Here is a 16299-nt window from a genome sequence, read left to right as displayed (position 1 = left end):
TATTTGTTTTATGTGGTTCGGGGTGGTGGTTTATTTAGTAGGGCGTTTGATTTATTATTTCCGGGTTTTTGGGTAATGTTCTATGTTTGTATTTCTATGTGGTCTCTAGTCTTTTGTATTTCTATGTCTAGTTTATTGGGGTTGGACTCTCAATTGGAGGCAGGTGTTTTCTCGTTGCCTCTGATTGAGAGTCCTATATATGGGTATGTGTTTGGTTTAGTGTTTGTGGGAGATTGTTTCTTGTTTTGCTGAGTGTGCCTGACAAGACTGTTTTGTTGTTCGTGAGTTCTTCATTTTGTTATTTTGGTGTTCTCTTGATTTAAAATAAATTAACAAGATGAGCATCCACATTCCTGCTGCGTTTTGGTCCTCTATCCCCGACGACAACCGTTACACAGCGGCTGTTTTTGGTCCTCCAATAATCAGTATCGGCGTTGAAAAATCATAATCGGTCAACCTCTAGTAAATATTTGTATGAACTTAACCTGTTGAGGACAGACGTTCCGCTAGCGGAACCCCGTTCCGCCTGCGGAAACCCAAGCCAACTGCCAATGGCATCGCACGGCACGAAATACAAAACCAACTAAAATACCACGATTCAATTTTCTCAAACAATCAACTATTTTACACCATTTTAAAAGATAAGACTCTCGTTAATCTAACCACATTGTCCGATTTCAAAAAGGCTTTACAGCGAAAGCAAAACATTAGATTATGTTAGGAGAGTACATAGACACAAATAATCACACAGCCATTTTCCAAGCAAGCATATATGTCACATAAACCCAAACCACAGCTAAATGCAGCACTAACCTTTGATGATCTTCATCAGATGACTCTCCTAGGACATTATGTTATACAATACATGCATGTTTTGTTCAATCAAGTTCATATTTATATCAAAAAACAGCTTTTTACATTAGCATGTGATGTTCAGAACTAGCATACCCACCGAAAACTTCCGATGAATTTACTAAATTACTCATGATAAACGTTCACAAAATACATAAGTACTTTAAGAATTATAGATACAGAACTCCTTTATGCAATCGCGGTGTCAGATTTTAAAATAGCTTTTCGGCGAAAGCACATTTTGCAATATTCTGAGTACATAGCTCGGCCATCACGGCTAGCTATTTTGACACACACCAAGTTTGGGACAACCTTAACTCAGAATTACTATTAGAAAAATGTAATTACCTTTGCTGTTCTTCGTCAGAATGCACTCCCAGGACTTCTACTTCAACAACAAATGCTGTTTTGGTTCCATATAATCCATAGTTATATTCAAATAGCGCCGTTTTGTTCGTGCGTTCAGGTCACTATCTGAAGGGTGACGCACGAGCGCATTTCGTGACCAAAAAAATTCAAGATATTCCATTACCGTACTTAGAAGCATGTCAAACGCTGTTTAAAATACATTTTTATGCTATTTTTCTCGTAAAATAGCGATAATATTCCAACCGGGCAATGTTGTATTCATTCAAAGGCTGAAAGAAAAGAATGGAGTAGTCTCGTGACCCCGCATCTCCAGTGTCACTGTCCCCAGGCTGACCACTTACAAATTATCCTGCTGTTCTTCGCCCAGAGACAGCAGACACCCCATTCCACTTTCTGGCGGCTTTAGAGAGCCAATGGAAGCCTTAGAAAATGTCACGTTACAGCACAGATGCTGTATTTTCGATAGAGATGCAACAGAAGGACAACAAATTGTCAGACAGGGCACTTCCTGTATGGAATCTTCTCAGGTTTTGGCCTGCCATATGAGTTCTGTTATACTCACAGACACCATTCAAACAGTTTTAGAAACTTTAGAGTGTTTTCTATCCAAATCTACTAATTATATGCATATTCTAGTTTCTGGGCAGGAGTAGTAACCAGATTAAATCGGGTACGTTTTTTTTATCTGGCCGTGAAAATACTGCCACCTATCCCAAAGAAGTTAACAAGATTCAACAACTGAGACATAAACTGAACATGTTCCACAGACATGTGACTAACAGAAATTGAATAATTTGTCCCTGAACAAAGGGGGGGTCAAAATCAAAAGTAACAGTCAGTATCTGGTGTGGCCACCAGCTGCATTAAGTACTGCAGTGCATCTCCTGCTCATGGACTGCACCAGATTTGCCATGCACAGAATGAGCAGTATGGCTGGTGGCATTGTCATGCTGGAGGGTCAGGTCAGGATGAGCCTGCAGGAAGGGTACCACATGAGAGAGGAGCATGTCTTCCCTTAACGCACAGCATTGAGATTGCCTGCAATGACAACAAGCTCAGTCCAATGATGCTGTGACACACCGCCCCAGACCATGATGGATCCTCCACCTCCAAATCGATCCCGCTCCAGAGTACAGGCCTCGGTGTAATGCTCATTCCTTCGACAATAAACGCAAATCCGACCATCACCCCCGGTGAGACAAAACTGTGAATTGTCAGTGAAGAGCACTTTTTGCCAGTCCTGTCTGGTCCAGCAATGGTGGGTTTGTGCCCCTAGGCGACATTGTTGCCAGTAATGTCTGGTGAGGACCTGCCTTAAAACAGGCCTACAAGCCCTCAGTACAGCCTCTCTCAGCCTATTACGGACAGTCTGAGCACTGATGGAGGGATTGTTCGTTCCTGGTGTAACTCGGGCAGTTGTTGTTGCCATCTTGTACCTGTCCCGCAGGTGTGATGTTTGGATGTACCAATCCTGTGCAGGTGTTGTTACACGTGGTCTAACACTGCGAGGACGATCAGCTGTCGTCATGTCTCCCTGTAGCGCTGTCTTAGGCGTCTCACAGTACGAACATTGCAATTGATTGCCCTGGCCACATCTGCAGTCCTCATGCCTCCTTGCAGCATGCCTAAGGCACGTTCACGCAGATGAGCAGGGACCCTGGGCATCTTTCTTTTGGTGTTTTTCAGAGTCAGTAGAAAGGCCTCTTTAGTGTCCTAAGTTTTCATAACTGTGACATTAATTGCCTACCGTCTGTAAGCAGTTTGTGTCTTAACGACCGTTCCACAGGCGCATGTTCATTAATTGTTTATGGTTCATTGAAAAAGCATGGGAAACAGTGTTTAAACCCTTTACAATGAAGATCTGTGAAGTTATTTTGATTTTTATGAATTGTCTTTGAAAGACAGGGTCCTGAAAAAGGGACATTTTCTTTTTTTGCTGAATTTAGTAGGATTTACACCATTTATACATACTTTTTCCCCCTGAGAAAAACAGTACGCTGCAATTCAGAAAATGCTTTGTTCAAAAGCACACATTCAGTAAATCCAGTCGACCAATCCATTACTCCTCGCTACTGCAGGGAGGAGGGGGGAGCCCATGGAGATATGAAGTGTGGGCCGAATAGCTTTATGCCAGTTTATCAGAAAATGTAAAAAGAAAAAAAATATATTCTTGCAGAGGCTTGTGGGTTGTGGAGATGCAGTTGTTTGAGCTTTTTGACATGGTTTTACTTTGTTCTGCAGCACCAGTTCACATTGTGTTATGCTGACATGTCTGAGAGCCCCATCACTTTATAAACGCTTTGCTGTACTTTACTCCTCTTTGACAAAATGCTAGCATTTTTCATTCCAGCGTAGTTGGCATGTTACCAATTCACCTCTGCATAAATGTGGCATATGTTCGGTGTGAAAAGTGCTTAGTTTTTCATGAAGCACTCTGAAGTCTCTTTGTAACCGCTTACATACATTTTTGTTGCACAACTTCTTGTTGGTTTTGTTTTTGCTGTCCTTGACCAATGACAGGCTGAGAAACATGTACCGTCAATGTATGTCTGTGAAATCACTCAATCCAAGAAGGAATAAAATGAGTTCCTTACTGATTTTGGAGGAAGTTAGAGAATTGCTAATGCAATGGGGTAACAGCGCTTGCTGTGTCATGGCTGCCATTTTACTAAATTCTCAGAATCCACATTGCTCCCAGCAGAACCCCTCACATTGTCTCTATCAGGTTGATTTGTTAGGAGAATATGATTGGAATTACACCATGCTTTATGTATAAATTAGTAATATGCATTTTCCAGATTGGGAGCTGGTTGCTTTTTCTTTCCCCACCCCCTGATTGGGCCATGAGTCAGCTGTTGTCATGCAGTCTTTTTCTGCTAAGCTCTCCTGACTAAGGCAAAGAAGCTGAGCAGGCTTTTTCTCTAAATGGAATCTTTAAATGAAGAAATCTTCATTTTCTTAATTAAAAGAGTCTCGTTCAGGTATCCAGTGGGCCCTGTGCTAGTCGCTATTGCTTTTCAATGGGGTCTCTGCAGTGAGTAGTTGACCCACCTGCTGTTCTTTTCCATTAATAGAATGGTGTCATGGCCGGACATGCACAGTATATTGGACCTGAGCCACAGTCTCCCTGCGCCATTGCATGATGAAGGAAATTTCAGGCTCAGCCCCCACTCCATAAAAGTGTTGCAGTAAATGTGTAAGACGTGAGCAAGGTGCCCAGTGCTGCCTGTCGGCCTAAACATCTTCACTGAAACTTCAAAGCGAAGCCCACGTTGCACAATGTGGCCGGGCCGTGGAAGATGGGGACTGCAGCACAACAGATGGCGGGTGCATTAGGGACATTTCACATTCTCTTTCTTTCTCTAAATGATAATTGGTCTCCGCTATTTACGTATGTCGAGGACGGAATAAGAACAACCAAAATAGTAAGTGTTAACGTACGAGGCAAAGGGTGCGTCACAAATACACTCATCATTGGCTGCGGTTCTTTGGACGTTAGTCTGGCAGCCAGCCCATTGTTGTGCTCATTTCAAGCCCCTGTCTTCTTCCCGCAGGAAAGTCAGTTATCAACAGTTATAAAAGCAGTTGATTGTAAGGAAAATAATAGCTTTTTGTCTCATTACAAGGCCCGCATTGCTGTCTCTGTGAATTTGTTTGTCTGCAGGCGGCATTGCTGTAGTTGTTTGCAGTACACAAACTCTGCAGATTGGCATTCCTCTTGGCTGGTTTTCCTGTCTGTGCTACAGATTCGATGTGGGGCAGCAGCCGTCAGAAAGAGCAATCGGCCATGTTTCTCTGGGATGGAGCGATGTAATGATGGAGCTTGCAGGTTGATGACTGCGCACTACCCTCCTTTTCTTGCACTTGAGAAATTGAGCTGTTGGAAAATAGAGGTTTGGAGGGGAGGTTTGGCTGGAAAGTGTTTGCTGAGCCCTTGCATTGGAATTGCAGTCTGACTAAAAGTAATGTTTAAAAGGCTCCAATTTGATCAGCGAGGGCATGCATAACTAAGCGCTGTTTTAGCGGTGGTGGTAATTTACAACAGCAAAAGAAAATGTCTCAAGACTGGAATCAGGCTGGGGGTAGCAGCTCTGTACTGTACACAGGCACAGACGTTTTGCCAGCACAAGCATGCAGGTTGGGAAAATAAAACGGGACAGATACAATGCTGGCTTCATGGCATTTATGTACGTAGTCATAATACACATTAGCAAATGGGGTCTTCACTTTTCCCTTTGTCTTGCACGCTCATGTTATTTCAAGGTTAATGCAGCATTTAAACCCTTGGGTTTGTGAGTATAGACCAGGATTGATGTGGTTTAATACTATACATTATTTACAGTGTATTGAGGCTGTTTTTTTGGGTGTGTAGGCTCAAACACAGACAGCGATTTTTTTTATGATTTTCAAAAGATTTTCCTGGCTATTCCAGACAGTCGTCGGCCTTGTAAGCTGTCACATCTTCATTTGATTAATATGGACCTGCTCTGTCTGTTTTCAATTGAAATTCTGTTGAAATTCTGTTATTTCATCTCCCGGCTAAGAACAAATATTTAGGATACAGTCTATATGCAGTACATACAGTCCAGTGTTTTCCCCCAGGATTTTCTTCAGAAGTGTTTGGGGGGGGGGGTGTCACCTGTTATCTATAACTGCAGGTTTCAATTCCCTAAAGATGTGCATTTGCACTGTGAAGGCCTGTCAAGGGCCTGAAAGCTGAACTGTGGATAGAGAGACAGTTTCTAAGATACAGTCAAACTTGTGACTTAGACCGACATTAAATCTATTTTTGTTGATGTACGTCGGCAATGATCCTCACCTCTCTTCAACAGCATCAGCTTGGGGTGGAAAGCGTTAGGTGCACAGAGAGAGTTCTAAGTCTCTCTCCTCTTCTCTCTTGCCCTAAAGGTGTGTTCTCCTCCCACTCTTGAGTGCCAAGCCACCTCAGCAGGCCCTCTTCCTCCTGGTTGACTCCATCGACGAAGGCTGTCAGCTGGGTGAGGGAGAACAGAGGTCTTCAGGCTCAGGCACCCCCAGGACCATCGCTGAGCTCCTGGCCAGCCACCACGAGTACCTCCCGCCCTGGCTCCTCCTCATCTGCTCAGCACGCCGCCAAAACAAGGTCATCACCAAACTGTTCACAGGTAAAAAAAGAATGTGTGAGTTCATACAGGCACCCAAATTAAGAGGGTGATGGGGTCCATATCTGGGATCCATATGGTGATGCTTTTGTACAGTATTTGGTATTACTGTAAAATGTGGTTGTTCTATCACCGAAAGGAGGAAAATGTATTGCAAAATAATTGTTGTTTCCTTTAGACAGAACACATGGCCACACAAACAATTAACAGGGATTTGGCATTTTGTATTGACACTGGTCTGTCTCCTTGAAGAAGAAAACAGAATTCTAACTGCTTTTATTTGCATACATTAATCTGATGTTTTTCAAGAGATATATGGATTTCCACTTTGCTAGGCGATCCTAGCAAAGTGCCTACTCTTTTCACTTATATTTAAACTCTTACTGAGCAGGTTATGCCATGTTCTTCCGCAATACAAACTTTTCTATTGCGTATTGTGATAAATGTCAGCCTTTTCTGCAGCCATTAAACAAAGCACATGTCATGTTGTGCTTCCAGCCGAGTCGACTCAGAAAAGGCTAATTCCGAAGGCATTTTAACATCATCAAATGCTAGAAAGATTAGGGCCTGCCACAGAACGTCTAAATATCACGATGCCTTACGAAAACGACTACTGCTCTGTACGCCATGGCAAGTCGAACTAGCAGCCATTATCTAGTTGTCACAATACCAGCCCACTATTAGGTGATGAGCAGAGAGGCTGGCGTAGCATTAATCAAACCAGAAGAGAGAGTGTGGGTGTAATACCCGCCACAGAACCTGTCGGTTGTGTGTCCCCTTTACCTCTCCAAACACAACATGTGGGGGATTCAGATGCCCTCCTGTTGCTGCTTGAAACATTATGTAAAACCCCATTTAAACAGCTCTGCTCATTCTGTGCTCTGTTCAGAAAGTGGTTGGCAATAACAATTTGTTTTCTGAATAGAATTCCAATGCTAGTTTAGGTGTGTGTTTCTGGCATTGGGTGAAGGGTTAACGCAGGGAAGCTGGCACTTTTTGAACAAGAAGATGTGCTGTAACGTCCGTTGTTGGAATGAGACCAAGGCGCAGCGTGCGTTGGGTTCATCATATTTTAATATAAACAGTGAACCAGCAAAAACCAAAACAAGAAGCAACACAACGAACGAACAGTTTCACAGGCTTCTCACAGCAATGCAAAAACAACTTCCCACACCAGACAGGTGGAAAAAGGGCTACCTAAGTATGGCTCCCAATCAGCGACAACAAAGTACAGCTGTCCCTGATTGAGAGCCATACCAGGCCAAAACATAGATAGGGAACATAGAATGAACATAGAAATAGAAAATATAGAACACACATCAAAACCCCGAAACCCACAAAACAAACACCCCCTGCCACGCCCTGACCAAACTACTATAACAAATAACCCCTTTTACTGGTCAGGACGTGACATGTGCTGACATATTCTGCCAAATAACTGCAAATATCAATGTAGCTGGGCAAACACATCACAAGAAATGTCTAGAGAGATTCTAAATTATTTACATACGCTATGTAAAAATACTTACTTGGATCTCAGTTAAAGACTTGGGATCGAATTGGGATCAAAAGCAAACGTTGGGCTTTGGAAACCTGCCTGAAGCTCTTCTATAGCAGTGTTATCTTTTGTACATCGATAACATGAGCAGGAATTTGCTAGAGGATTTTTTTTCTCTAATCGATATTTTGAACCTATTGTGGACCAGGCATGTTAATTCCGATGGACATAAAATAGATATGAAATTAAAATGGAAGCATTGCATCGAGACAATTAAATGTAACAGTTGCTGGAAGGGCTGCAGTGACATTAATTTCTTATTAAACCAGTTTACACCGGTGACCTGGACCTTACTGCCTAACAGTCTTAATCTAACATAACATAGCAGCTGATGAATCATAGCTCTGTCATGTCTCCTTTCCATACCATCATCAACCTACAGAACACACAGATACATTGTTGAAATGGATCTGAGAGGAAGCTAGGGATATAATGATTCACCGATACACATCCACCCCGATTCAAATGATGAAGACACAAGTGCAGTCCTGGGACCCCAAACCTAACCAAATGTAGCATGAGTCTGTCAGAAAATTGATTCAAACGTTACAAATAGCTGGTTCACATTTTTGTTGTTGCTCATATTACATTCTGTCTAACTTTCCGAAAATGCCTCTCATCTTCTGCGACAACTGTTGACAGTCATTGATCAACAAGTCATTTTGCATGCCGGACAACCCCAGGCAATATCAGTAGCCTAGTCAAAATGTGCACTGTGCCCAGCTTCGCGCGCTGACCAACGCGAGGCAGGCAGTTTGTTCCTGATCTTGCACATCTGCACGGCACCTTCAGCATTCTAATGCTACATGGATTTTGTGATAATAGGCTTTATTAGTTGAGTGACAACCTATGTCATTTGCTAGGTTATTGTTATCTATGTTGAAAATGTGTTTTGCCGGATTAAAAGTACGCTACAGGAGACAACACTCATCTGGCTATACCTGCTGAACGGAGCTTACAGATAGATTTCATTTTGATTATTCGAGGTTACCATCAGCAATAGTTTTGGTAATTTTGCTTTAAACAATCAGTGTATATGGTAATTTTGTGGTAATTTTGCTTTAAACAATTAGTGTATATGGTAATATTTCGACATACAAGGTAAAGTTGATAATTTCATAACGAGGACCACAATCACTTTTGCGAGGTGCACTGCATGGCCGAAGTGATAGACGAGAAGATCACTATGTGAAAACTTCCAAATGGACAAAACCCTTCGATTTTGGAACGGGGGTGAAATGTCATAGTTCATTTGTAAACAGTAAATATTGATACCTTACTAGCTCAAACACTTCATCTGCAAAAATGGCACGTTAATTAGTGGGTGGTGGTGTTTTCAGAACTCAAAGTGGGGGGGGACCAAAAACATCTGGTAGTGAGTGTGGTAGATGCCTAGTCTCCCTTATGGCTCAGCCCAGGTGCCTACATAGTATACACCACATACATAATTTACGCACACACACACACACACACACATACACACACACACACACACACACACACACACACACACACACACACACGTAGTGATGGGAAGTTCAGCTGTTTTTACTGATTCAGATCTCTTCAACTCGTTCAGTCAAAAGAATGAATGTTTCAACTAATTTCGTTCATTTCAGTCAGTAACGCCCAGAGCACGCAGGACCCCTATCGGCGAACGATGAACTGAAAACTCGAAAGAGTCATGATTATACAAGCTTCTCATTCACATGTCATTCACTACAAGGGGCTTATTAGAGCTGTCATTTGTGACAGAGTTGTTCAAGTGTGCTTTAAACAATGTCCATTTGTTGATTGCTAGGCGTAGAAACTAAATTATTTATGATACATTTCAAACAAGGTCTAGTTGTGGACTAGATTATGAAAGACTTGGCGTAAAACATTGCATGAGGGTAATAACACAATATCGTTCGCGAACTGCAGCACCGCAAAGGATTAGTTCTCGAGTTCCAGTTTGTTGAGGAGGGGCTGTGTTTTGGTTCTACAAAGCTGTGTCCATCATAACATTCAATAATCAATGAATTGCATTCAGTCTTGCACCATGCAATAAAACATTTATTTTTATTCCCTATGCTGCCCCGTTCAACTGTAAGGGCTTTTATTATGAAGTGAAATCGTCTAGGAGCAACAACGGCACAGCCGCAAAGTGGTAGGCCACACAAGCTCACAGAACGGGACCGCCGAGTGCTGACGCGCGTAACAATCGTCTGTCCCTGGTTGCAACACTCACTACCGAGTTCCAAACTGCCTCTGGAAGCAATGTCAGCACAATAACTGTTTGTCGGGAGCTTCATGAAATGGGTTTCCATTGCAATGCCAAGCATTGGCTGGAGTGGTGTAAAGCTCACTGCCATTGGACTCTGGAGCAGTGGAAACACTTTTTCTGGAGTATTGAATTACGCTTCACCATCTGGCAGTCCAATAGAGGATATCTGGGTTTGGCGGATGCCAGGAGAACAAAACCTGCCCGAATGCATAGTGCCAACTGTAAAGTTTGGTGGAGGAGGAATAATGGTCTGGGGCTGTTTTTTCATGGTTTGGGCTAGGTCCCTTGGTTCCAGTGAAGGGAAATCTTAACGTGACAGCATACAATGACATTCTAGACAATTCTGTGCTTCCAACTTTGTGGCAACAGTTTGGGGAAGGCCCTTTCCTGTTTCAGCATGACAATGCCCCAGTGTACAAAGCAAGGTCCATACAGAGATGGTTTGTCGACATTGGTGTGGAAGAACTTGACTGGCCTACACAGAGCCCTGACCTCAACCCCATCGAACACCTTTGGGATGAATTGGAACGGCGTCTGCGAGCCAGGCCTAATCACCCAACCTCAGTGCCCGGCCACACTAATGCTCTTGTGGCTGAATGGAATTAAGTCCCCTCAGCAATGTTCCAACATCTAGTGGAATGCCTTCCCAGAAGAGGGGAGGCTGTTATTGCAGCAAAGGGGGTACCTAATCCATATTAATGCCCAGAATTTTGGAATGAGATATTCGGCGAGCAGATGTCCACATACTTTTGGTCATGTAGTGTACGTATAGAATCGTCTTCAAAGGGAAAGATGCACATCCCTAGTGGAAGGCTTTGTCCAATTTGCATACGATTGACACTTTTCAGTTATTCCACTCATCCTGAGCGGAAATGTATCAGAATGTTGTGTTTGCCTCCAACCATAGATCGGCAGATTTAATTTGAGACAACACCAAAGGTTGGTGATGGAATTACCGCTGGTACATGCCACCAATCTAAATCCCACATGATAATCCTTATCAGGAAGTTGCTTCCTGATATAATAGTGATTTTAATTATTACTGGGATATTTCTTACAAGCTTCTCGCTGCTTAAACAGACAGCCCTGTCTTTTGGTTGTTTTGATATGGTTTTATTGAGAGGATTATTCTCCGTGGAACAATCTGATAAACAACAGTTATCTCTTGTGTTTTCGCTTTGACTCCCCTCCTCTTTCCCTTTTGTTGTCTGTTTGATAAGGGACAAACCCATGTCTACTGTCACTGTAAATACCACACATAATTAAAAAGGGAGTTACGTTTTACCTGTCTGTTACATGTTTTTAACGCTCCCAGCTATTGTACCATTAGTCACAGAATCAAAGTCTACACATTTGATAAAGTGGCTTGCGCTTCTGAATTGCGACTCTGTGATCGGTGTAACATTCATAAAACTACACAGAATGCAAACTCCAATCTCTTGATGTATTCAAACTATTCGTTTTTGTTCTGTCTGTATTCAGTGCCTTGTTTTTTACACGCCATCAGCTACCATTCAGCTCTGCAGCCCCTCTACACACATACACACTTACTTTATCTTCCATTAGTCACACTGGTTTACTATAACCGCTGTGAGAATACTTACAAATCCTGTAGCGCATGACCAAAATAGACCAAAAGACTTGTTGAGGCCAAGCATACACAAAAAATACTCCTCCATATTGTTTACAAGGCCCGTTTGTTGGCAGAGTCATGCGTTACACTATCTGCAAAGCAACCGAATGTGACTATTAGAAATAACCCTTTTGTCCTGAGTGGAGGAGGTGTTTGAAGACCAGTACACAGTGTTTTGTGGTCGCATGAATATAGTAAAGATTGCCTTTGGAGAACAACTTCTGACGGAAGGGTAATTTCGAAGCTTAAGCATTGGGTGGGCCACCATCCAGCTCAAGTGATCCTTATAAATAATCCTACATTTGTCATCTCAGTATGGGAAACACAGTTTTGCATGGCTTTGAACTCAAAGGGAATTCCGTTATTAAGGATGACTTTTACTTTTCTACCTGAGGAGCAAACTTGGAATTCCTGAGTACTTGCTCAATTCCATGTCTCTTTCTCTCGCTCTATCTTACTCTCTCTCTCTCTCTCTCTCTCTCTCTCTCTCTCTCCGAGAGGAATGTGCTTTGGGAAGTCTCAACACTTCAGAGACCATGCAGGAAGAGTGAGCCACCGACTAGCCAGCAGCATCACGTCCGCTCTGCTATTGCTACACAAACAAACGAATGTGCCATCTGTGAAGAGGCTTAAATAAAAAAATTTAAGAATCCTTTTAGGCTGAGTCAGATTGTACAGAGTCCATTTCACAAACCCTCTATGATCGCTGTGTACTGTACGCTATGTGAACGTCTGCCAGAAGAAGGCACATAAGGTTGTACATGTGTTGCAAGGCTGCTCTTTTACATTGTGTGTCAGGCGGCCTATTGTAGCATGGTTGACTTTCCCCTCTGTGTTTTCTGTGCTACTGTAAGGCCATCGTTGGGCAAGTGAGGTGGAAACACTTAGGCAGCGATTCTGGTTGTGAGCTGGGTGGAATCTGTGCCAATTTAACTGGGCCTTCGGCAAAAGGAGAGCAGGGAGAAGGGGGCCTGGTGGGACATGGAAAAGCCTTTTAAACAGAAACAGACCATTTTTTTTCAACTGCAGATATCTTCATCGCTTTAACAACTCGAGTTAATACATGTGGAATATCTCAGACTTTGCAATAAATTTGGCCTGATGGTTAACAAGATCAGGGTTAAAGATGGTAGCTTAGCACAACACTTCTGAAAAAAAGTCTGTTCAACCACTAATGTAACAGCTATCTTCAGTCTCTCCAAAGAAGAAAGGTCCTACTTTTTGAAGTAATGTTCTGTTTTCTTTCGGGATTGATATACACTAGTCTATTGCAGATTTAAGCTAAAACAGCCTCTTCGCGGACCGTTCGATTGTTCCTACTATCTGTTTGCCCTGCACTCTTTGTTAGCGGTGTGCATCCTGTTGATGCTGAAACATTGAGGTCGTCATTGAAAATGACTGACTAATCACGTGAAAACTCATTCAAAATGCATGATGCATTCCTGTGTGATCTCCAAATCAAGGAAGTGTCACTGAATGGTAATGGCTACCATCTGTCAAAATAAAGTTTGGCTGACACACACACACACACACACACACACACACACACACACACACACACATTATGGTATTTTCCTTTTGGCTATGTATAGCAACTGGATTTTAAGACGGGCATATTTCAGTTATTCACCCAGGAATGGTGGTTGAAAGCCTAAACCCATCCAGGGGACATTATTCTGCCCTCCATAGGAACAAACTATTTTCCACTTCATTTATTTTATTAAGATTTATCCATTGGACTCTTGAGCACAAATCTTTCCCATAGCTAATGTCTACAACACACATACCTTTATCTCAACTCCCCCCACGCTTGTGTATCAGTATTTATGCCACATCCGTTCTCTTAAACCATCCTCCACCCTAAAAAACATCTAATTAGATGGTGCCATTTCCCTCATTCGTTTGAGATTGAGACCTGCAGTCATCTTGATTTAAGACCATCTTTTGAGATATTGACAAACTTCAACTGTTCCTGACTCTGGATAGTGGATTAAAAAGACCATCAATCTTCAATGATATTATTGTACAGTTCTGAACATTGCTGATATACTGAGTGGCAAGTCACGATATCTGCTGTATTTTATACGGCCCGGTTTCGGGTAGGTATGTGTTTTTGTTTCCTTCTCTCACATATCTTCAGAGAGAGGCTCGAGCCCACCCTAGTGAGGAGCTGTGCCTCCTTCTACTCCTCCTCCGCAGCTCCAGCCATGAATGGACCTTTCTCTGCACCAAGGCCAGGTGACAGGCCGGATTTACCACCACTGACCAGAAATTAAAATAGCGGGCCTGTTTGAAGTGGGCTTGCCCCACTCTCCAGCCCCCACCACGGCTCTCAGACCAGATCTTGTCCGCAGACCGAAGTGTGGCTACGAGGGGCTGCAGAGCATAGGGCCCCTCAGCAAGAAGGTCACAGCACTCTTAACATCTTTATCCTGGGAATTGTTTTTCTTACTATTTGGGCAAATGGAGAGGCCTCACTTGAGGGACCTCAATATACTGTATTCTGGCCTGCTGACAACACAAATACAGCTATAAAGCATCTAGGACTGTTTATTTATTCTGTGCCATGAGTGGAATGCTCCCCGAAGAGGGACGAAGGCGGTGTTTGGACTGCCTATCATTGTCATTGATGCAGGAAGCTTGGATGTAGTATGGGTAAAATCATTAGAAGTGGAAGTGACTTTTCAAATAACTTACTGCTAGATATGTGGACCACTTATTTTCTAAGAACGTATTGCTTACAGGATGCATAGCCTCAACTGACTAAAATATACTTAAAATTATAGTATTTGGTTGGACTAGTCACTATTTAGATATGTTTGTTTTGATTGCAAAGTCTCTAATACTATTGAGGCCATCTAATTGTTAACCATATTTAGATATAGGTTATAATTAGCTAATATCTTAAGAGGCCAGTTGCTGTTAACACCTGAGTTGGTGTTTAGATATGCAGATTGTGCATCCGGTCTGTATTCCTGTATGCTGGTTAGCCTCTGGGTCTGCGTGTTGAGTTGATACTTTGGCTGCACTGAAGACAACCATAATACCCCTGAATGCTGTATTTACCACGAGCAGTCTGACAGCCAAGCAAATTACAGGTCTATAACATCTTTGTTGCTGCACTGCAGAAATGTGACTCGAGATATGGTTGAAGAATTGGGTCTCTTTGCCTCCTAGGTGAGGGCCTTTCGTATGCAGCATGGCTCTACCAACGATCCCGGTTTCACATACAAGATTAGTATTCTTATTTGGTTTCTGTGTAGAGATGCATGTCGGTTCTCGTTTCGATAGAGAAGATCTTTAATTAGGTGTTAATTTGATTTCAGGAAAATAAATGCCTTGTAATTGCTGGCTCGCCAATGGTTCGCCTTGCAACGGGCGGTGAAGTTTGCTAAAGACCGGGTGGTATCCCAAACTGCCGCCGACTTGCATGCCAAGAATACATTTGCAAGTACCTGATTTTACAGCGAGCTCTGTGAAAATTCCATGGGCTGAGCTTTAAATCTGTTGTGTGGACATGCTGACCAAAATGGTTCCAGACTGCACACCAGTAGCAGATACAGGTTTATTTGAAGTGGCTAATAAAACATGATTGGCATCTAGGACTGAACACATTACTGTGCAGGAGAACAGGAAATCATGGAGAGTGGGCTAAATGAGGTCACTAAGAGTTCAGTCATGGCAAGACCGTAACCAAAACAAGACTGTTCTTTCTGGTAACTAGGCATGTGGTCAGGAAAAAGGACTGGCCCTTAGTTGTAAAACATGGTTTTTATCTCCATATTTTTATCTCCATAAGTTTAATAAAGGTAGTCATTGGTGCAGCTGCATGCAATAAGGAGGTTTCATGTCACAATGAAACCCAGCTGTAGATATAGTGACCCATTGTGGGTCAAAGAGTGAGTTGAGCATAGGCACTCGGATGTGCTGCCTTATTCATCTCATACTCTGGCCCTCGCTCCGTTCAAAGTATATCTGGTGTACAATACAGTGTTTCATTGGCTGGAAATCTCCGCTCATCTGTCTCCAGGCTCTGCAGTGTATTCCTGCAGCTCATGATGCGTTTTCATGAAGGTGGCTTGATAGGACTATTGGACTGTAATGCTAGGCCGTACTGAGTCTTTGTTTGCTCTCAGCTCTCATTCAGTAACCACAACAGGTCTAACTGGAAGGACTCCTCTCCCATGTTTGAAATTCAGGTGAGGACAAGTTCAGGCAAAAACTGTTCATGCTTGTGCCGTCAGGATAAACACTGCAAATGAATTGTTTTGAATGTTTATGTAATTGTTTTCCAGTTGCACGTTTGATGCCGCTTCTCATGTCAGGGTGCCGTGCACGGACAAAAATGGCATAGAAATTGGAGGGAGAAATTCTGTATCAATTACATAATTACGTTTCTCCCAACAAATAAATCTGACTCGGGGTAGGCTACAGTTCGTTTCGTACTGCCTTAATAAATACCAACTACCATCTGCATTTC

The 16299-nt window shown here is 42.7% G+C and overlaps 1 protein-coding gene across 3 annotated transcripts in view; it reads left to right on the top strand.

The window, feature by feature from the left end:
• The window catches only part of ankrd50 (ankyrin repeat domain 50), a 53133-nt gene that overhangs the window by 22354 nt on the left and 14480 nt on the right, over window positions 1-16299 (top strand). For all 3 annotated transcript variants that reach the window (XM_014212031.2, XM_014212032.2, XM_014212029.2), the window contains exon 3: window positions 6130-6365. In XM_014212031.2, coding sequence (XP_014067506.1) covers window positions 6130-6365 — 236 coding nt within the window. The remainder of the gene's footprint in view (window positions 1-6129; window positions 6366-16299) is intronic.

Source organism: Salmo salar, chromosome ssa09, assembly GCF_905237065.1.
Source record: "Salmo salar chromosome ssa09, Ssal_v3.1, whole genome shotgun sequence".
Lineage (NCBI taxonomy): Eukaryota > Metazoa > Chordata > Actinopteri > Salmoniformes > Salmonidae > Salmo > Salmo salar.
This window is presented reverse-complemented; position numbering and strand designations above follow the sequence as displayed.